Here is a 16,222-nt window from a genome sequence, read left to right on the forward strand (position 1 = left end):
CCGTGGTGGGGGTCACACATCTTCAGTGGTCTGTGAGCTGAAAGGGAAGGACAAGCACCATCAGTCGCCTCCTGCCACAAGGATGTCATTGCCCTGCCCAGAGCTGGGACCTGACTCCTCTGTCCCACACATCTGCCCTGGGAGCAGAGACCACACTCGCTTCCCCAGGACTGCCATCCCCCTGCACACCTCGATGACAGCCCTCCTGTCCCTCTGGGGGACAGCACCAACCCCCAGAGCCGCTGTCCCCACCTCCAGGCACACCCAAAGCCCAGCCTGTGGTTTCCATCGTTAATGGCAATAACAAACCCGGGTGCCCAGCTCATGTCCCCATGGACCACAAGGACTGGGGACACGTGTCTGGTCCAGCAGCACCCATGGGGACAGTGCACCCTGACCCTTGGCTGCCCCCGCTCCGGCTGTGCCCGTGCTCCCCGCTGCCCTGCACTCACCAAACCTGCCCAAAAGCTCCCAGAGGAGGCGATGCTGGCAGCACTCTTGATCGCCGTCCTTGGCACGGCTCTAACCGGGCTGTCGGGCACCTGTTAAATACCAGATCCCTCCTCGGTGAGGAGGGGTGTGGCGGGCAGAGGTGACACTGCTGAGCAGTGAACCCGGCACCACCTTGGCCATGGCCATCATTTGGTTGTGTAAGAAAAGTCAACACACCACTCCCAGCCAGCACAAGGGTCCCACACGTAATAAAACACGTAAAACAGTCCCACATATAATAAAAACACACGATGGAGGGTGGTGGTTACAGTTCCCGACATCAGCTGATGGAGTGAGTCAGGTGACCCCACCATGAACTCGGGCTCAGTGCTCCCAGCACAGGCACAGTGTCCAGGGACAGGGGTGACCCTCCCACAGATGGTGCTGTGGGACAGCGGGGTTCAGAGAAGGGTGGAGGAGATAATATCTGCCATCACACTGGGTCAGCAGGGACAGGAGGTAGGACTGGCTGCCCCAGTCTTCAGATCTTCCTCTTAGGGGATCTATAGGGAAGCAATTTTTCCCGTCCCATCCCATCCCATCCCAATCCATTTCATCCCCATCTCCCTGCTAACACCCTGATGTCGCTGCGTGCTTGGCAGTGCTCCCTTTCCAGGCAATGCAACAGGCTGGAATTGTCACACACCACCAAAAAGACACCTTGCAGAAAGGGACACAGGAGCCATCCCCCATCCACCCCATGCATCCCGCTGGTGGCAAAGGGAGGGAGTGCCCGGGCACGAGTGGTCCCAGGGGCTTCCTCTCTGTCCCTCCTCAGCCCCACCACCAGGCCTGGGGCACACACACAGCCCCTGCTTATTACCACAAGCTTGAACTTCTCATCCGTTATGTCTTTGAGGTTGATCATGACATTGAAGTAAGCTCCAAACACAGCTGCTTCCAGCATTTTGGCTCCCACCTGGGAAAAGACAGGCTTGCGAGCAGCTCTCCTCATCAACCAGCACCAGCACACTGTGCTGCAGAAGAGCAGACCCCTTACCCTGCAGGACTTCCACCCTCCAACACCAAGCGGCACAGAACACTTTCCAATCTGGTGGGATTCTCAGGATGTAGCTCAAACAGTGGGAAGCATTGCCACACACAACAGGAAACTCAAGCAAGGGCTGGTGGAGGTCAACTCTCCTACAAGGAGCTGTTTTTGCAAGCTGACAAATAGTGGGTGGAAAGCACTGGGCCTGTTTGGGAAGCACAGCTGGACAGATGATCCCTGCAGGTCAGGACATGAGGACACTTTGCAGGGCAGAGTGTGAGCCTGGGGACATTCCTGGATGTCGGATTTGCAGACCAGGTTGCAGTGTTGTGCCAGTTCCTTCAGAGCAGGCCAGAGCCCACTCACCTTCTCTGCCAGGGCATAGGGCACCCTCACGGCCGTCTTCAGTCCCTGCTGCATGGCAGCCATGCGCCTGTGTCATGGTTTGAAATAGCCCCAAAATCCAATTCCCTAGCTCCATTCCCCCTCCCACATCTCAACCTAATGTGAGATGGGTTTTTCCAGACAAAACACACCAGACTCAAAGTAGGGGAAACGGAAATATATTACAATGACTGTACAAATAAATACCATATCATATTATACACATGATCACAAACTATCTCTACCATGACATGTGTATTTACAATGATCAGATCTCTTCTCCCCTCCAAATAAAAGTCCAGGAGGGAAAGGACAGATCCCTTCCAGTCCTTAAGCAGCAGCATCTTCTGAGGCAGCAGTCTGTCTTCTCCACATGCAGCAGCTGATAGCTGGCTTTCTGCCAGCACTCACGAGGGAGGTATTCAAGCCTCTCTCGGCCCCATCGCCTCCAACCGAGGGGTCTTCCGTGGGCTTCGTAACCGCAGACAAGGTCGTATCACCACGTCATATCAGGAAGACACAGGGGGGTCTTCGTGACGGTCTGGTATCTCTTGCAGGGCCTCTGTGCCCTGTCTCTCAGGCTGCCACCGTGGCAGCAGTGCAAGGGGAGAGCCAAGGTCAACTCCCCCCGCATTCCTCTGGCCGTCCCAGTCCAGCTCCGGGACGTCTTTTGAGCTTCTCAGCTCCTCTCTCTCCGGTGCTGCATGTCTAAAACTCTTCTCCTAAAATAGGAGTCCATGTCCCTCTTCTCCAAGAGGGATCTCAAGGGAGTTTTAGGGGATCTGGTACAGTCTTACCCCAGAACTCTGTCTCTCAGACTGCTGACTCTCTTTCTCCTCGACTCTCCTTCCAGGAGTCTTCTCTGCGGTGCTGCATGTTGTTTCTGCTGCTCCCCCAGTTCAGGTTCTTATCTCTGGCTCTCTGCCACCGTTTCTCTGGTCAGTGCCGGCTGCTGCTCTGTGCCCATGCAGAAGACATCTCCCGGCATAACTACAAAACACTTAGTCCAGCCTAGCACTGTTCCAGGTCTTTGCAGTTCCCCCCCCAGCCAGGGGCTGGGGGGTCCAGAGGGTCCAAGGGGCTCAGAGCCCCTTCCTCGTGGCTCTACAACATGGCCACCTCTCTACAACAACAACCAAACTACAACTCATCTCTTCCTGTGAGCTTGTGGGATGTTGACATTTTTGCAGGAGCGCTCATTGGGCAGAACTTCAAAACTTCCAGGGGTTTCCACGCCTTGGGGTCTACCACTTTTCTTAGCCTCTGGAGGAACACAAAATTCAAACCACGACAGCCTGGGAGGGGGGACAGCCCTGGCTCAGTGCTGGGTGCCTGTGCTCCCCAGCCTGACAGTGCCCACCAGCCCAGCTCACCTCTCCCGCTGGCTGCTGCCGCACAGCATCTCTCCTTAGAGGCCAGCGGGTGAGCCAGAGGCAGGGAAAGTTGGCATGGGGATGGGGAAGGGAATTTAACGCTCCAATTTGGCCACCAAACCTGCTCCCACTGCCTGCTCAAGTGACCTGCTGTTCCACAAGTGGCCGGAAGCAGACACTGCTCCCAAAACAAGCCAAGTGAAAGATGCAGGCAGCAGGATCCCCCCATCCAGGCAGGGATGGGCACCGTGATACAAAGTAGGATGGGATGGGGGTCCCTACTCAAGGATGTGCTCCTGCAGGTGAAATGGAGACAGGGAGTCCAGACCCAGTGAACTGACCACCTGCAAGGAGCAGCACGGCTGCGTCAGCTCCGTCATGACAAGTCCTGCTGCAGCCTCAAGGGACAAAGGACAAGACATGGCTGCAAGCAGAGAGGGGCTGCACAAATGAAATCCCCCTGCCCCAGCACGCACAGACACGCAGCCAGCACTGCAACAAGGATGGACGAGGCTGCGCTGGCAGGAAATCTGGGGGAGATGGGCTGTGCCAAACTGCGGGATGTTCGCTCTGCCATGGTGAGATCTTTCCCAGCACTTATTACCCTGCTGTTGAGGATGGCAGCCCACATAATATACAGTGTCCCCAGCCAGCCCCTCTACTCTAGCTGGGAAAGCTCATACGAAGTCTAAGGACTTATACGAGCAGTAGGATCCACGTTGGCAGATGGCACCATTGCCCAGGAAAAAACACACGGACACCAGCAGATTGCAGACAAGCACATGATGACTTTCAGCAGGCTCTCCCAAAAGACAGACAATGGAGATGCTGTCCAGTGACTTAAGAGATTCCAGGACAAATCATTTACAATGTAAACACAAGAAAATCAGTCAGCAGGCAAAACACTGCTGTAAGGGAAAGGGGAGTTCAGGGAGTTCCCACAAGGTGTTTGGCTTCGTGTTTTGCTGAAGGTGGGAGATGCCAGATCTTCAGTCAGAGTCAGAGCTGCTGCTTGAGTCACTGGAGTGCTGGAGGAGAGAAAACAACTTTAGGGCACCAGCAAAAAGACTCTCTTTCACAGCATTCCTGAGATGTGTTAGTGACCCTGTCGTGGGTGCCCCATATTGTGGGGAGCTTGGGGGGTGTTTCTTAGTTTTTTTCAAGGCTCTTTAGGTCAATAAAGCAAATTCCAGAAGGGTTGTGCTCTCTACAAGCAAGGGCAAACATCAGAGCAGATCACGGGCAGAGTTGTTACCCAGTGAGAGAGTTTGATTTGTTTTGGAAATGCTCCCACTTCTGATATTGGAACTGGGGGTACGTTTAGCAGTCCCTGACTCTGACCTGCTCTGGACAGTGCCCATCCCTGTAACAGCATTTTCTGCAGAATCTACTCCTAGCACAAGGAATTGCTTCTCCTTTCTTGGTTTCTATTTTGATCATGGGTTTGAGTTTGGGTTTTTTTTGAGAAGGAACTGAACAGTTCCTCTAGCAAGACACTGAGTGAATGTCACTTACATGTGGACATGACTCACTCTCAGATGAGCAGGACAAATCCTGTGATTTAATGCACTGCATGGTGCGCCCTGAGCCATATCACTGTTTTAAATGCCTTCAAGGAATCTCATGGACTGTTTTTCAAATTACTCACTTAATATGGTTTGTTCTTGCCTATTTATTAATACAACAGGAGTTTCCATGTCTAAAAAAAAGCCACTGAGGTTTTGGCAGCGCGCTCCAGTCACCACAGGGTGGGAAAGGAGAGTCCCAGCTGTCCAGGTTGGATGCTGTGGTATGGGGGAAGGGGGCCTGAAGGACCACAGCAGAAAATCAGAAGGGTCTATTGTTGCCTCACTCTTACCTTGTCTCCATGGTGCTTGGATTGCTTCTCTTTATGGTGCTTCTTATGTTACTTCTAATGGCCGTGAGGTGGTCCTGGATGGGGGTGTCCATGGGGGTGGTGTCCATGGGGGTGGTGTCCATGGGGATGGTGTCCATGGGGGTGGTGTCCATGGGGGTGGTGTCCATGGGGGTGGTGCCCATGGGGGTGGTGCCCATGGGGAGGATGCCCATGGCCAGGTGGAGGGAAGCCCGGGGGGCAGACTGCAGGGCCACCAGGGTAGGGACCATGGTGTCCTGGAGGACCAGGAGGGCAAAGTGGATGGTGTGGTCGTGGTATGCCTAGGAAGAAGAGGAGAGCTGTTAGCAGGCAGACACAGGCTCTCCCTGGACAGACAGTGCAGGGAGCTGGTGTATCCATGCACCCAAAGGGCCCCTCCCAGTCTACCTCTTCCTCACAAATGACATCCCACACCCCTCTGGCATGCAGGGAATCCCCCCCAGGTGCCTGTGGCCATTGCCCTGGGCTCCTCTCTGAGCCCTGATGGCTGTGTGGTACCCACAGCCCTGTCTGGCCCCATGGTCGCTCACCGTGGTGGGGGTCACACATCTTCAGTGGTCTGTGAGCTGAAAGGGAAGGACAAGCACCATCAGTCACCTCCTGCCACAGGGATGTCATTGCCCTGCCCAGAGCTGGGACCTGACTCCTCTGTCCCACACATCTGCCCTGGGAGCAGAGACCGCGCTCGCTTCCCCAGGACTGCCATCCCCCTGCACACCTCGATGACAGCCCTCCTGTCCCTCTGGGAGACAGCACCAACCCCCAGAGCCACTGTCCCCACCTCCAGGCACACCCAAAGCCCAGCCTGTGGTTTCCATCGTTAATGGCAATAACAAACCCGGGTGTCCAGCTCATGTCCCCATGGACCACAAGGACTGGGGACACGTGTCTGGTCCAGCAGCGCCCATGGGGACAGTGCACCCTGACCCTCGGCTGCCCCCGCTCCGGCTGTGCCCGCGCTCCCCGCTGCCCTGCACTCACCAAACCTGGCCAAAAGCTCCCAGAGGAGGCGATGCTGGCAGCACTCCTGATCACCGTCCTTGGCACGGCTCTAACCGGGCTGTCGGGCACCTGTTAAATACCAGATCCCTCCCTGGTGAGGAGGGGTGTGGCTGGCAGAGGTGACACAGCTGAGCAGTGAACCTGGCCATGCCCATCAAGATGGGTATGTAAGAAAAGTCAACACACCGCTCCCAGCTAGTACAAGGGTCACATATATAATAAAACATATAAAAAGGTCCCACATATAATAAAAACAGACGATGGAGGGTGGTTCCCGACATCAGCTGATGGAGTGAGTCAGGTGACCCCACCATGAACTCAGGCTCAGTGCTCCCAGCACAGGCACAGTGTCCAGGGACAGGGGTGACCCTCCCACAGATGGTGCTGTGGGACAGCGGGGTTCAGGGGAGGGATTGTGACTCCCTGTGACACTGCTCAGGGTGCTGCTGTGGTGTGAGGTGGAGGAGGTGATATCTGCCATCACACCCGTCAGCAGGGACAGGAGGCAGGGCTGGCTGCCCCAATTTTCAGATCTTCCTCTTAGGGAGGGATCTATGGGGAGGGAATAGAGTTCTCCCCATTCCGTCCCATCCCATCCCATCCCAATCCATTTCATCCCCATCTCCCTGCTAACACCCTGATGTCGCTGCGTGCTTGGCAGTGCTCCCTTTCCAGGCAATGCAACAGGCTGGAATTGTCACACACCACCAAAAAGACACTTTGCAGAAAGGGACTGGGCCAAGTCTTGCCCCACATAGAGGGTAGGAGAGTGCTTTGTGGGGTTTCTGGGCATAAAACACAAGTGTGTGCAGGGTCAGGAAGCACCCTTGCACAAGCACCCCTCACGGGCAGTCCCACTGGGTCCCTGCCACCCCCTTTGTTAGGATCCCTGTGATCCCAGGCAGTGCCAGCCCAGTCTTCTCCTAATGTCCCAGGGATGGGGGGAAGGAAGTCTGGAGTCCAAGACCCAGACAGTAAAAATCCCCCTTGGCCAGGGAAAGGCCAGCAGGGAATGTGACACTGGGATCTCCAGAGGCCGATACCAAAAGAGCAACACAGGGACAAGTGGGTTTCCCAGCTTTATTTGCCACTGCAGAACTCCCAGACCACTCCCAAGCCCTCCTCAGGCCACCCGCTTCTCCAGCAGTGCCAGCACAAGTGCTGACTCTTGCTTTGCCTCTTCCAGCAGCCCGGAGACCTTCTGGGACATCTGTGTGGGGACAAGATGTGTCGTTTACTGCTCAACAGAACACAGGAGCCATCCCCCATCACCCCATGCATCCCACTGGTGGCAAAGGGAGGGAGTGCCCGGGCACGAGTGGTCCCAGGGGCTTCCTCTCTGTCCCTCCTCAGCCCCACCACCAGGCCTGGGGCACACACACAGCCCCTGCTTATTACCACAAGCTTGAACTTCTCATCCGTTATGTCTTTGAGGTTGATCATGACATTGAAGTAAGCTCCAAACACAGCTGCTTCCAGCATTTTGGCTCCCACCTGGGAAAAGACAGGCTTGCGAGCAGCTCTCCTCATCAACCAGCACCAGCACACTGTGCTGCAGAAGAGCAGACCCCTTACCCTGCAGGACTTCCACCCTCCAACACCAAGCGGCACAGAACACTTTCCAATCTGGTGGGATTCTCAGGATGTAGCTCAAACAGTGGGAAGCATTGCCACACACAACAGGAAACTCAAGCAAGGGCTGGTGGAGGTCAACTCTCCTACAAGGAGCTGTTTTTGCAAGCTGACAAATAGTGGGTGGAAAGCACTGGGCCTGTTTGGGAAGCACAGCTGGACAGATGATCCCTGCAGGTCAGGACATGAGGACACTTTGCAGGGCAGAGTGTGAGCCTGGGGACATTCCTGGATGTCGGATTTGCAGACCAGGTTGCAGTGTTGTGCCAGTTCCTTCAGAGCAGGCCAGAGCCCACTCACCTTCTCTGCCAGGGCATAGGGCACCCTCACGGCCGTCTTCAGTCCCTGCTGCATGGCAGCCATGCGCCTGTGTCATGGTTTGAAATAGCCCCAAAATCCAATTCCCTAGCTCCATTCCCCCTCCCACATCTCAACCTAATGTGAGATGGGTTTTTCCAGACAAAACACACCAGACTCAAAGTAGGGGAAACGGAAATATATTACAATGACTGTACAAATAAATACCATATCATATTATACACATGATCACAAACTATCTCTACCATGACATGTGTATTTACAATGATCAGATCTCTTCTCCCCTCCAAATAAAAGTCCAGGAGGGAAAGGACAGATCCCTTCCAGTCCTTAAGCAGCAGCATCTTCTGAGGCAGCAGTCTGTCTTCTCCACATGCAGCAGCTGATAGCTGGCTTTCTGCCAGCACTCACGAGGGAGGTATTCAAGCCTCTCTCGGCCCCATCGCCTCCAACCGAGGGGTCTTCCGTGGGCTTCGTAACCGCAGACAAGGTCGTATCACCACGTCATATCAGGAAGACACAGGGGGGTCTTCGTGACGGTCTGGTATCTCTTGCAGGGCCTCTGTGCCCTGTCTCTCAGGCTGCCACCGTGGCAGCAGTGCAAGGGGAGAGCCAAGGTCAACTCCCCCCGCATTCCTCTGGCCGTCCCAGTCCAGCTCCGGGACGTCTTTTGAGCTTCTCAGCTCCTCTCTCTCCGGTGCTGCATGTCTAAAACTCTTCTCCTAAAATAGGAGTCCATGTCCCTCTTCTCCAAGAGGGATCTCAAGGGAGTTTTAGGGGATCTGGTACAGTCTTACCCCAGAACTCTGTCTCTCAGACTGCTGACTCTCTTTCTCCTCGACTCTCCTTCCAGGAGTCTTCTCTGCGGTGCTGCATGTTGTTTCTGCTGCTCCCCCAGTTCAGGTTCTTATCTCTGGCTCTCTGCCACCGTTTCTCTGGTCAGTGCCGGCTGCTGCTCTGTGCCCATGCAGAAGACATCTCCCGGCATAACTACAAAACACTTAGTCCAGCCTAGCACTGTTCCAGGTCTTTGCAGTTCCCCCCCCAGCCAGGGGCTGGGGGGTCCAGAGGGTCCAAGGGGCTCAGAGCCCCTTCCTCGTGGCTCTACAACATGGCCACCTCTCTACAACAACAACCAAACTACAACTCATCTCTTCCTGTGAGCTTGTGGGATGTTGACATTTTTGCAGGAGCGCTCATTGGGCAGAACTTCAAAACTTCCAGGGGTTTCCACGCCTTGGGGTCTACCACTTTTCTTAGCCTCTGGAGGAACACAAAATTCAAACCACGACAGCCTGGGAGGGGGGACAGCCCTGGCTCAGTGCTGGGTGCCTGTGCTCCCCAGCCTGACAGTGCCCACCAGCCCAGCTCACCTCTCCCGCTGGCTGCTGCCGCACAGCATCTCTCCTTAGAGGCCAGCGGGTGAGCCAGAGGCAGGGAAAGTTGGCATGGGGATGGGGAAGGGAATTTAACGCTCCAATTTGGCCACCAAACCTGCTCCCACTGCCTGCTCAAGTGACCTGCTGTTCCACAAGTGGCCGGAAGCAGACACTGCTCCCAAAACAAGCCAAGTGAAAGATGCAGGCAGCAGGATCCCCCCATCCAGGCAGGGATGGGCACCGTGATACAAAGTAGGATGGGATGGGGGTCCCTACTCAAGGATGTGCTCCTGCAGGTGAAATGGAGACAGGGAGTCCAGACCCAGTGAACTGACCACCTGCAAGGAGCAGCACGGCTGCGTCAGCTCCGTCATGACAAGTCCTGCTGCAGCCTCAAGGGACAAAGGACAAGACATGGCTGCAAGCAGAGAGGGGCTGCACAAATGAAATCCCCCTGCCCCAGCACGCACAGACACGCAGCCAGCACTGCAACAAGGATGGACGAGGCTGCGCTGGCAGGAAATCTGGGGGAGATGGGCTGTGCCAAACTGCGGGATGTTCGCTCTGCCATGGTGAGATCTTTCCCAGCACTTATTACCCTGCTGTTGAGGATGGCAGCCCACATAATATACAGTGTCCCCAGCCAGCCCCTCTACTCTAGCTGGGAAAGCTCATACGAAGTCTAAGGACTTATACGAGCAGTAGGATCCACGTTGGCAGATGGCACCATTGCCCAGGAAAAAACACACGGACACCAGCAGATTGCAGACAAGCACATGATGACTTTCAGCAGGCTCTCCCAAAAGACAGACAATGGAGATGCTGTCCAGTGACTTAAGAGATTCCAGGACAAATCATTTACAATGTAAACACAAGAAAATCAGTCAGCAGGCAAAACACTGCTGTAAGGGAAAGGGGAGTTCAGGGAGTTCCCACAAGGTGTTTGGCTTCGTGTTTTGCTGAAGGTGGGAGATGCCAGATCTTCAGTCAGAGTCAGAGCTGCTGCTTGAGTCACTGGAGTGCTGGAGGAGAGAAAACAACTTTAGGGCACCAGCAAAAAGACTCTCTTTCACAGCATTCCTGAGATGTGTTAGTGACCCTGTCGTGGGTGCCCCATATTGTGGGGAGCTTGGGGGGTGTTTCTTAGTTTTTTTCAAGGCTCTTTAGGTCAATAAAGCAAATTCCAGAAGGGTTGTGCTCTCTACAAGCAAGGGCAAACATCAGAGCAGATCACGGGCAGAGTTGTTACCCAGTGAGAGAGTTTGATTTGTTTTGGAAATGCTCCCACTTCTGATATTGGAACTGGGGGTACGTTTAGCAGTCCCTGACTCTGACCTGCTCTGGACAGTGCCCATCCCTGTAACAGCATTTTCTGCAGAATCTACTCCTAGCACAAGGAATTGCTTCTCCTTTCTTGGTTTCTATTTTGATCATGGGTTTGAGTTTGGGTTTTTTTTGAGAAGGAACTGAACAGTTCCTCTAGCAAGACACTGAGTGAATGTCACTTACATGTGGACATGACTCACTCTCAGATGAGCAGGACAAATCCTGTGATTTAATGCACTGCATGGTGCGCCCTGAGCCATATCACTGTTTTAAATGCCTTCAAGGAATCTCATGGACTGTTTTTCAAATTACTCACTTAATATGGTTTGTTCTTGCCTATTTATTAATACAACAGGAGTTTCCATGTCTAAAAAAAAGCCACTGAGGTTTTGGCAGCGCGCTCCAGTCACCACAGGGTGGGAAAGGAGAGTCCCAGCTGTCCAGGTTGGATGCTGTGGTATGGGGGAAGGGGGCCTGAAGGACCACAGCAGAAAATCAGAAGGGTCTATTGTTGCCTCACTCTTACCTTGTCTCCATGGTGCTTGGATTGCTTCTCTTTATGGTGCTTCTTATGTTACTTCTAATGGCCGTGAGGTGGTCCTGGATGGGGGTGTCCATGGGGGTGGTGTCCATGGGGGTGGTGTCCATGGGGATGGTGTCCATGGGGGTGGTGTCCATGGGGGTGGTGTCCATGGGGGTGGTGCCCATGGGGGTGGTGCCCATGGGGAGGATGCCCATGGCCAGGTGGAGGGAAGCCCGGGGGGCAGACTGCAGGGCCACCAGGGTAGGGACCATGGTGTCCTGGAGGACCAGGAGGGCAAAGTGGATGGTGTGGTCGTGGTATGCCTAGGAAGAAGAGGAGAGCTGTTAGCAGGCAGACACAGGCTCTCCCTGGACAGACAGTGCAGGGAGCTGGTGTATCCATGCACCCAAAGGGCCCCTCCCAGTCTACCTCTTCCTCACAAATGACATCCCACACCCCTCTGGCATGCAGGGAATCCCCCCCAGGTGCCTGTGGCCATTGCCCTGGGCTCCTCTCTGAGCCCTGATGGCTGTGTGGTACCCACAGCCCTGTCTGGCCCCATGGTCGCTCACCGTGGTGGGGGTCACACATCTTCAGTGGTCTGTGAGCTGAAAGGGAAGGACAAGCACCATCAGTCACCTCCTGCCACAGGGATGTCATTGCCCTGCCCAGAGCTGGGACCTGACTCCTCTGTCCCACACATCTGCCCTGGGAGCAGAGACCGCGCTCGCTTCCCCAGGACTGCCATCCCCCTGCACACCTCGATGACAGCCCTCCTGTCCCTCTGGGAGACAGCACCAACCCCCAGAGCCACTGTCCCCACCTCCAGGCACACCCAAAGCCCAGCCTGTGGTTTCCATCGTTAATGGCAATAACAAACCCGGGTGTCCAGCTCATGTCCCCATGGACCACAAGGACTGGGGACACGTGTCTGGTCCAGCAGCGCCCATGGGGACAGTGCACCCTGACCCTCGGCTGCCCCCGCTCCGGCTGTGCCCGCGCTCCCCGCTGCCCTGCACTCACCAAACCTGGCCAAAAGCTCCCAGAGGAGGCGATGCTGGCAGCACTCCTGATCACCGTCCTTGGCACGGCTCTAACCGGGCTGTCGGGCACCTGTTAAATACCAGATCCCTCCCTGGTGAGGAGGGGTGTGGCTGGCAGAGGTGACACAGCTGAGCAGTGAACCTGGCCATGCCCATCAAGATGGGTATGTAAGAAAAGTCAACACACCGCTCCCAGCTAGTACAAGGGTCACATATATAATAAAACATATAAAAAGGTCCCACATATAATAAAAACAGACGATGGAGGGTGGTTCCCGACATCAGCTGATGGAGTGAGTCAGGTGACCCCACCATGAACTCAGGCTCAGTGCTCCCAGCACAGGCACAGTGTCCAGGGACAGGGGTGACCCTCCCACAGATGGTGCTGTGGGACAGCGGGGTTCAGGGGAGGGATTGTGACTCCCTGTGACACTGCTCAGGGTGCTGCTGTGGTGTGAGGTGGAGGAGGTGATATCTGCCATCACACCCGTCAGCAGGGACAGGAGGCAGGGCTGGCTGCCCCAATTTTCAGATCTTCCTCTTAGGGAGGGATCTATGGGGAGGGAATAGAGTTCTCCCCATTCCGTCCCATCCCATCCCATCCCAATCCATTTCATCCCCATCTCCCTGCTAACACCCTGATGTCGCTGCGTGCTTGGCAGTGCTCCCTTTCCAGGCAATGCAACAGGCTGGAATTGTCACACACCACCAAAAAGACACTTTGCAGAAAGGGACTGGGCCAAGTCTTGCCCCACATAGAGGGTAGGAGAGTGCTTTGTGGGGTTTCTGGGCATAAAACACAAGTGTGTGCAGGGTCAGGAAGCACCCTTGCACAAGCACCCCTCACGGGCAGTCCCACTGGGTCCCTGCCACCCCCTTTGTTAGGATCCCTGTGATCCCAGGCAGTGCCAGCCCAGTCTTCTCCTAATGTCCCAGGGATGGGGGGAAGGAAGTCTGGAGTCCAAGACCCAGACAGTAAAAATCCCCCTTGGCCAGGGAAAGGCCAGCAGGGAATGTGACACTGGGATCTCCAGAGGCCGATACCAAAAGAGCAACACAGGGACAAGTGGGTTTCCCAGCTTTATTTGCCACTGCAGAACTCCCAGACCACTCCCAAGCCCTCCTCAGGCCACCCGCTTCTCCAGCAGTGCCAGCACAAGTGCTGACTCTTGCTTTGCCTCTTCCAGCAGCCCGGAGACCTTCTGGGACATCTGTGTGGGGACAAGATGTGTCGTTTACTGCTCAACAGAACACAGGAGCCATCCCCCATCACCCCATGCATCCCACTGGTGGCAAAGGGAGGGAGTGCCCGGGCACGAGTGGTCCCAGGGGCTTCCTCTCTGTCCCTCCTCAGCCCCACCACCAGGCCTGGGGCACACACACAGCCCCTGCTTATTACCACAAGCTTGAACTTCTCATCCGTTATGTCTTTGAGGTTGATCATGACATTGAAGTAAGCTCCAAACACAGCTGCTTCCAGCATTTTGGCTCCCACCTGGGAAAAGACAGGCTTGCGAGCAGCTCTCCTCATCAACCAGCACTGTGCTGCAGAAGAGCAGACCCCTTACCCTACAGGACTTCCACCCTCACAACCAGCCCTTACCCTGCAGGACTTCCACCCTCACCCCCAGAGGCACAGAACACTTTCCAATCTGGTGGGATTCTCAGGATGTAGCTCAAACAGTGGGAAGCATTGCCACACACAACAGGACACTCAAGCAAGGGCTGGTGGAGGTCAACTCTCCTACAAGGAACTGTTTTTGCAAGCTGACAAATAGTGGGTGGAAAGCACTGGGCCTGTTTGGGAAGCACAGCTGGACAGATGCTCCCTGCAGCTCAGGACATGAGGACACCTTGCAGGGCAGAGTGTGAGCCTGGGGCCGTACCTGGATGTCGGATTTGCAGGCCAGGTTGCAGTGTTGTGCCAATTCCTTCAGAGCAGGCCAGAGCCCACTCACCTTCTCTGCCAGGGCATAGGGCACCCTCACGGCCGTCTTCAGTCCCTGCTGCATGGCAGCCATGCGCCTGGGAGGGGGGACAGCCCTGGCTCAGTGCTGGGTGCCTGTGCTCCCCCAGTCTGACAGTGCCCACCAGCCCAGCTCACCTCTCCCGCTCTTCAGGGGTGCTTTTTGGCAGCTTCATTGCTTCCTGCAGGCAAAGAAAAGCAGGTTTGCTGCTGTCACCAAGGCCATGCCTTGCATCACGGGCTAGGGCACACCCCAGAGCTCCCATACTCTTGCAAACCTCCTTTATGTGATGATGACCCTTCCCCTGGGCCTGGCTTTAGCATCACTGGATGTGTTAAAAAAAAGAGTAGACATGGCATTTTGCCACATGGTTTAGTGGCCATGGGTGCACTCAGTAGAAGGTTAGACTTGATGACCTTGGAGGTTTTTTCCAACCTTAATGATTTTATGATTCCAAGGTCACAACCCTGCTGCTAAGGATACTAGAGCGCAGCAATCCCAGCCCTCCTTCCAGCTGGAAAGCCCCCCCCCCCCCCGCAATTCCCTGCAGGATGTCTGCCTCTAGCCGGATCTCACCATGTAGCTGCTGAAGGCACGGGAGTCAGCATCCACCATTGCCACCAGCTCATCCATGGCCTGGTGGAACGAGGGGATCAACTTCCTCATGATGGGGTCCAGGTCCTCAAACTGCCGCTTCCCGTAGCTCATCAGCCCCACCATGCAGCCCAGCGCTGCTCCCTGCGAGGGCACGGGGACGAAATCCTCCAGCAGGACATAGTGCCCACTCCCACCACCATGCCAGCCCCCCTCAGGGGCTCCATACAGCAAGTGGGCCCCCAGGACTCCCCCTCGGTGTGAGGAACGTACCAGGGCACCTGCAGCTGCAGACACGGAGCCTCCTCCCGGTGCTGCCGACCTCCCACCGACTGCCCGCACAAAGGTGCCCAGGGGCTTGGACACCAGCCCCCCGTCCACCTCTCCTGCCTCCACCAGGTACCTGCGGCACAGCAGCCCCAGGGTTTAGAGCCCGCCAGATGCAGGGACACCACCACTACCCTCCTCCCCCGGCACTGCCCTCTCTGACAGGTTGTCATTGACCTCATGAATGAGAAGATGGCTAACCCAAAAAAACCCAGCATAAAGGTCAGGGAGAGGATTGGGAACCCCATGGGGACAGCTGGGGAACACATGTCCTGGTGGTGTGGGGGGCTGCTCTGGATTAGACAGGGTGGGCTCATGCAAATGGAGTTTTGTGGGACAGAAACACCTGCAGCCAGGTCCTAGGGGGGACAACAAGTACTTCACCTCATGGGTGGATTTCCCTTCCCTTTGCCCCTCAGACACGTGTTTCACACCATCTGCTGCCACACAGCATCTCTCCTCAGAGAGCAGCGGGTGAGCCAGAGGCAGTGAAAGTTGGCATGGGGATGGAGGAGGGAATTTAACATTCCAATTTGGTTACAAGATCTGGTCCCACTGCCTGCTCAAGTGACCTGGAGTTCCCCCACTCCACATTCACAACCAGCAGCATTTGGGAGCAGGGACCAGGCCACGCCTACACAACACCCAGCAGAGATGTCCCCTGGGGGTGACCAATGCTCCCAAAACAGGCCGAGTGCAAGACAGAGGCAGCAGGATCCCCCCATCCAGGCAGGGATGGGCACCGTGATATGAAGCGAGACGGGGGTCCCTACTCGATGATGCGCTCCCGGGGGTGAAATGGAGACAGGGAGTCCAGGCCCAGCCGACTGACCACCTGCAAGGAGCAGCACGGCTGTGTCAGCCCCGTCCTGCTGCAGCCTCATTCCCTACTGCTAATTAACCAGGGGTGAGTCAGCATTAGGACAGAGTTATTTTGGCCACCACCCAGAGAGAGGACAGCTAGCACCACCACC

The 16,222-nt window shown here is 55.6% G+C and overlaps 1 protein-coding gene across 50 annotated transcripts in view; it reads right to left on the reverse strand.

Moving 5' to 3' along the window:
* FTCD (formimidoyltransferase cyclodeaminase) overlaps positions 1 to 16,222 on the reverse strand; it is a 34,100-nt gene that overhangs the window by 13,740 nt on the left and 4,138 nt on the right. For 5 of the 50 annotated variants that reach the window (XM_051787180.1, XM_051787179.1, XM_051787194.1 and 2 more), the window contains 5 exons: positions 16,022 to 16,083; positions 15,195 to 15,324; positions 14,904 to 15,065; positions 14,465 to 14,508; positions 14,247 to 14,385 (listed from right to left, as the gene is read on the reverse strand). In XM_051787180.1, the coding sequence (XP_051643140.1) occupies positions 14,247 to 14,385; positions 14,465 to 14,508; positions 14,904 to 15,065; positions 15,195 to 15,324; positions 16,022 to 16,083 (537 nt within the window). Of the gene's footprint in view, position 1; positions 69 to 189; positions 373 to 452; positions 1,071 to 1,315; positions 1,412 to 1,506; positions 1,917 to 4,008; positions 4,269 to 5,098; positions 5,419 to 5,524; positions 5,540 to 5,667; positions 5,704 to 5,734; positions 5,750 to 5,855; positions 5,960 to 6,118; positions 6,235 to 6,280; positions 6,296 to 6,775; positions 7,350 to 7,537; positions 7,634 to 10,230; positions 10,491 to 11,320; positions 11,641 to 11,746; positions 11,762 to 11,889; positions 11,926 to 11,956; positions 11,972 to 12,077; positions 12,183 to 12,340; positions 12,465 to 13,002; positions 13,572 to 13,759; positions 13,856 to 14,213; positions 14,386 to 14,464; positions 14,509 to 14,903; positions 15,066 to 15,194; positions 15,325 to 16,021; positions 16,084 to 16,222 lie in introns of those variants that run through there. The other 45 variants (XR_007904486.1, XR_007904482.1, XR_007904483.1 and 42 more) reach the window with 33 other exon arrangements.

The sequence above is a fragment of the Manacus candei genome, unplaced genomic scaffold, assembly GCF_025592945.1.
Source record: "Manacus candei isolate 608988 ecotype Guabito, Panama unplaced genomic scaffold, ASM2559294v1 h1tg000023l, whole genome shotgun sequence".
Taxonomy (NCBI): Eukaryota; Metazoa; Chordata; class Aves; order Passeriformes; family Pipridae; genus Manacus; species Manacus candei.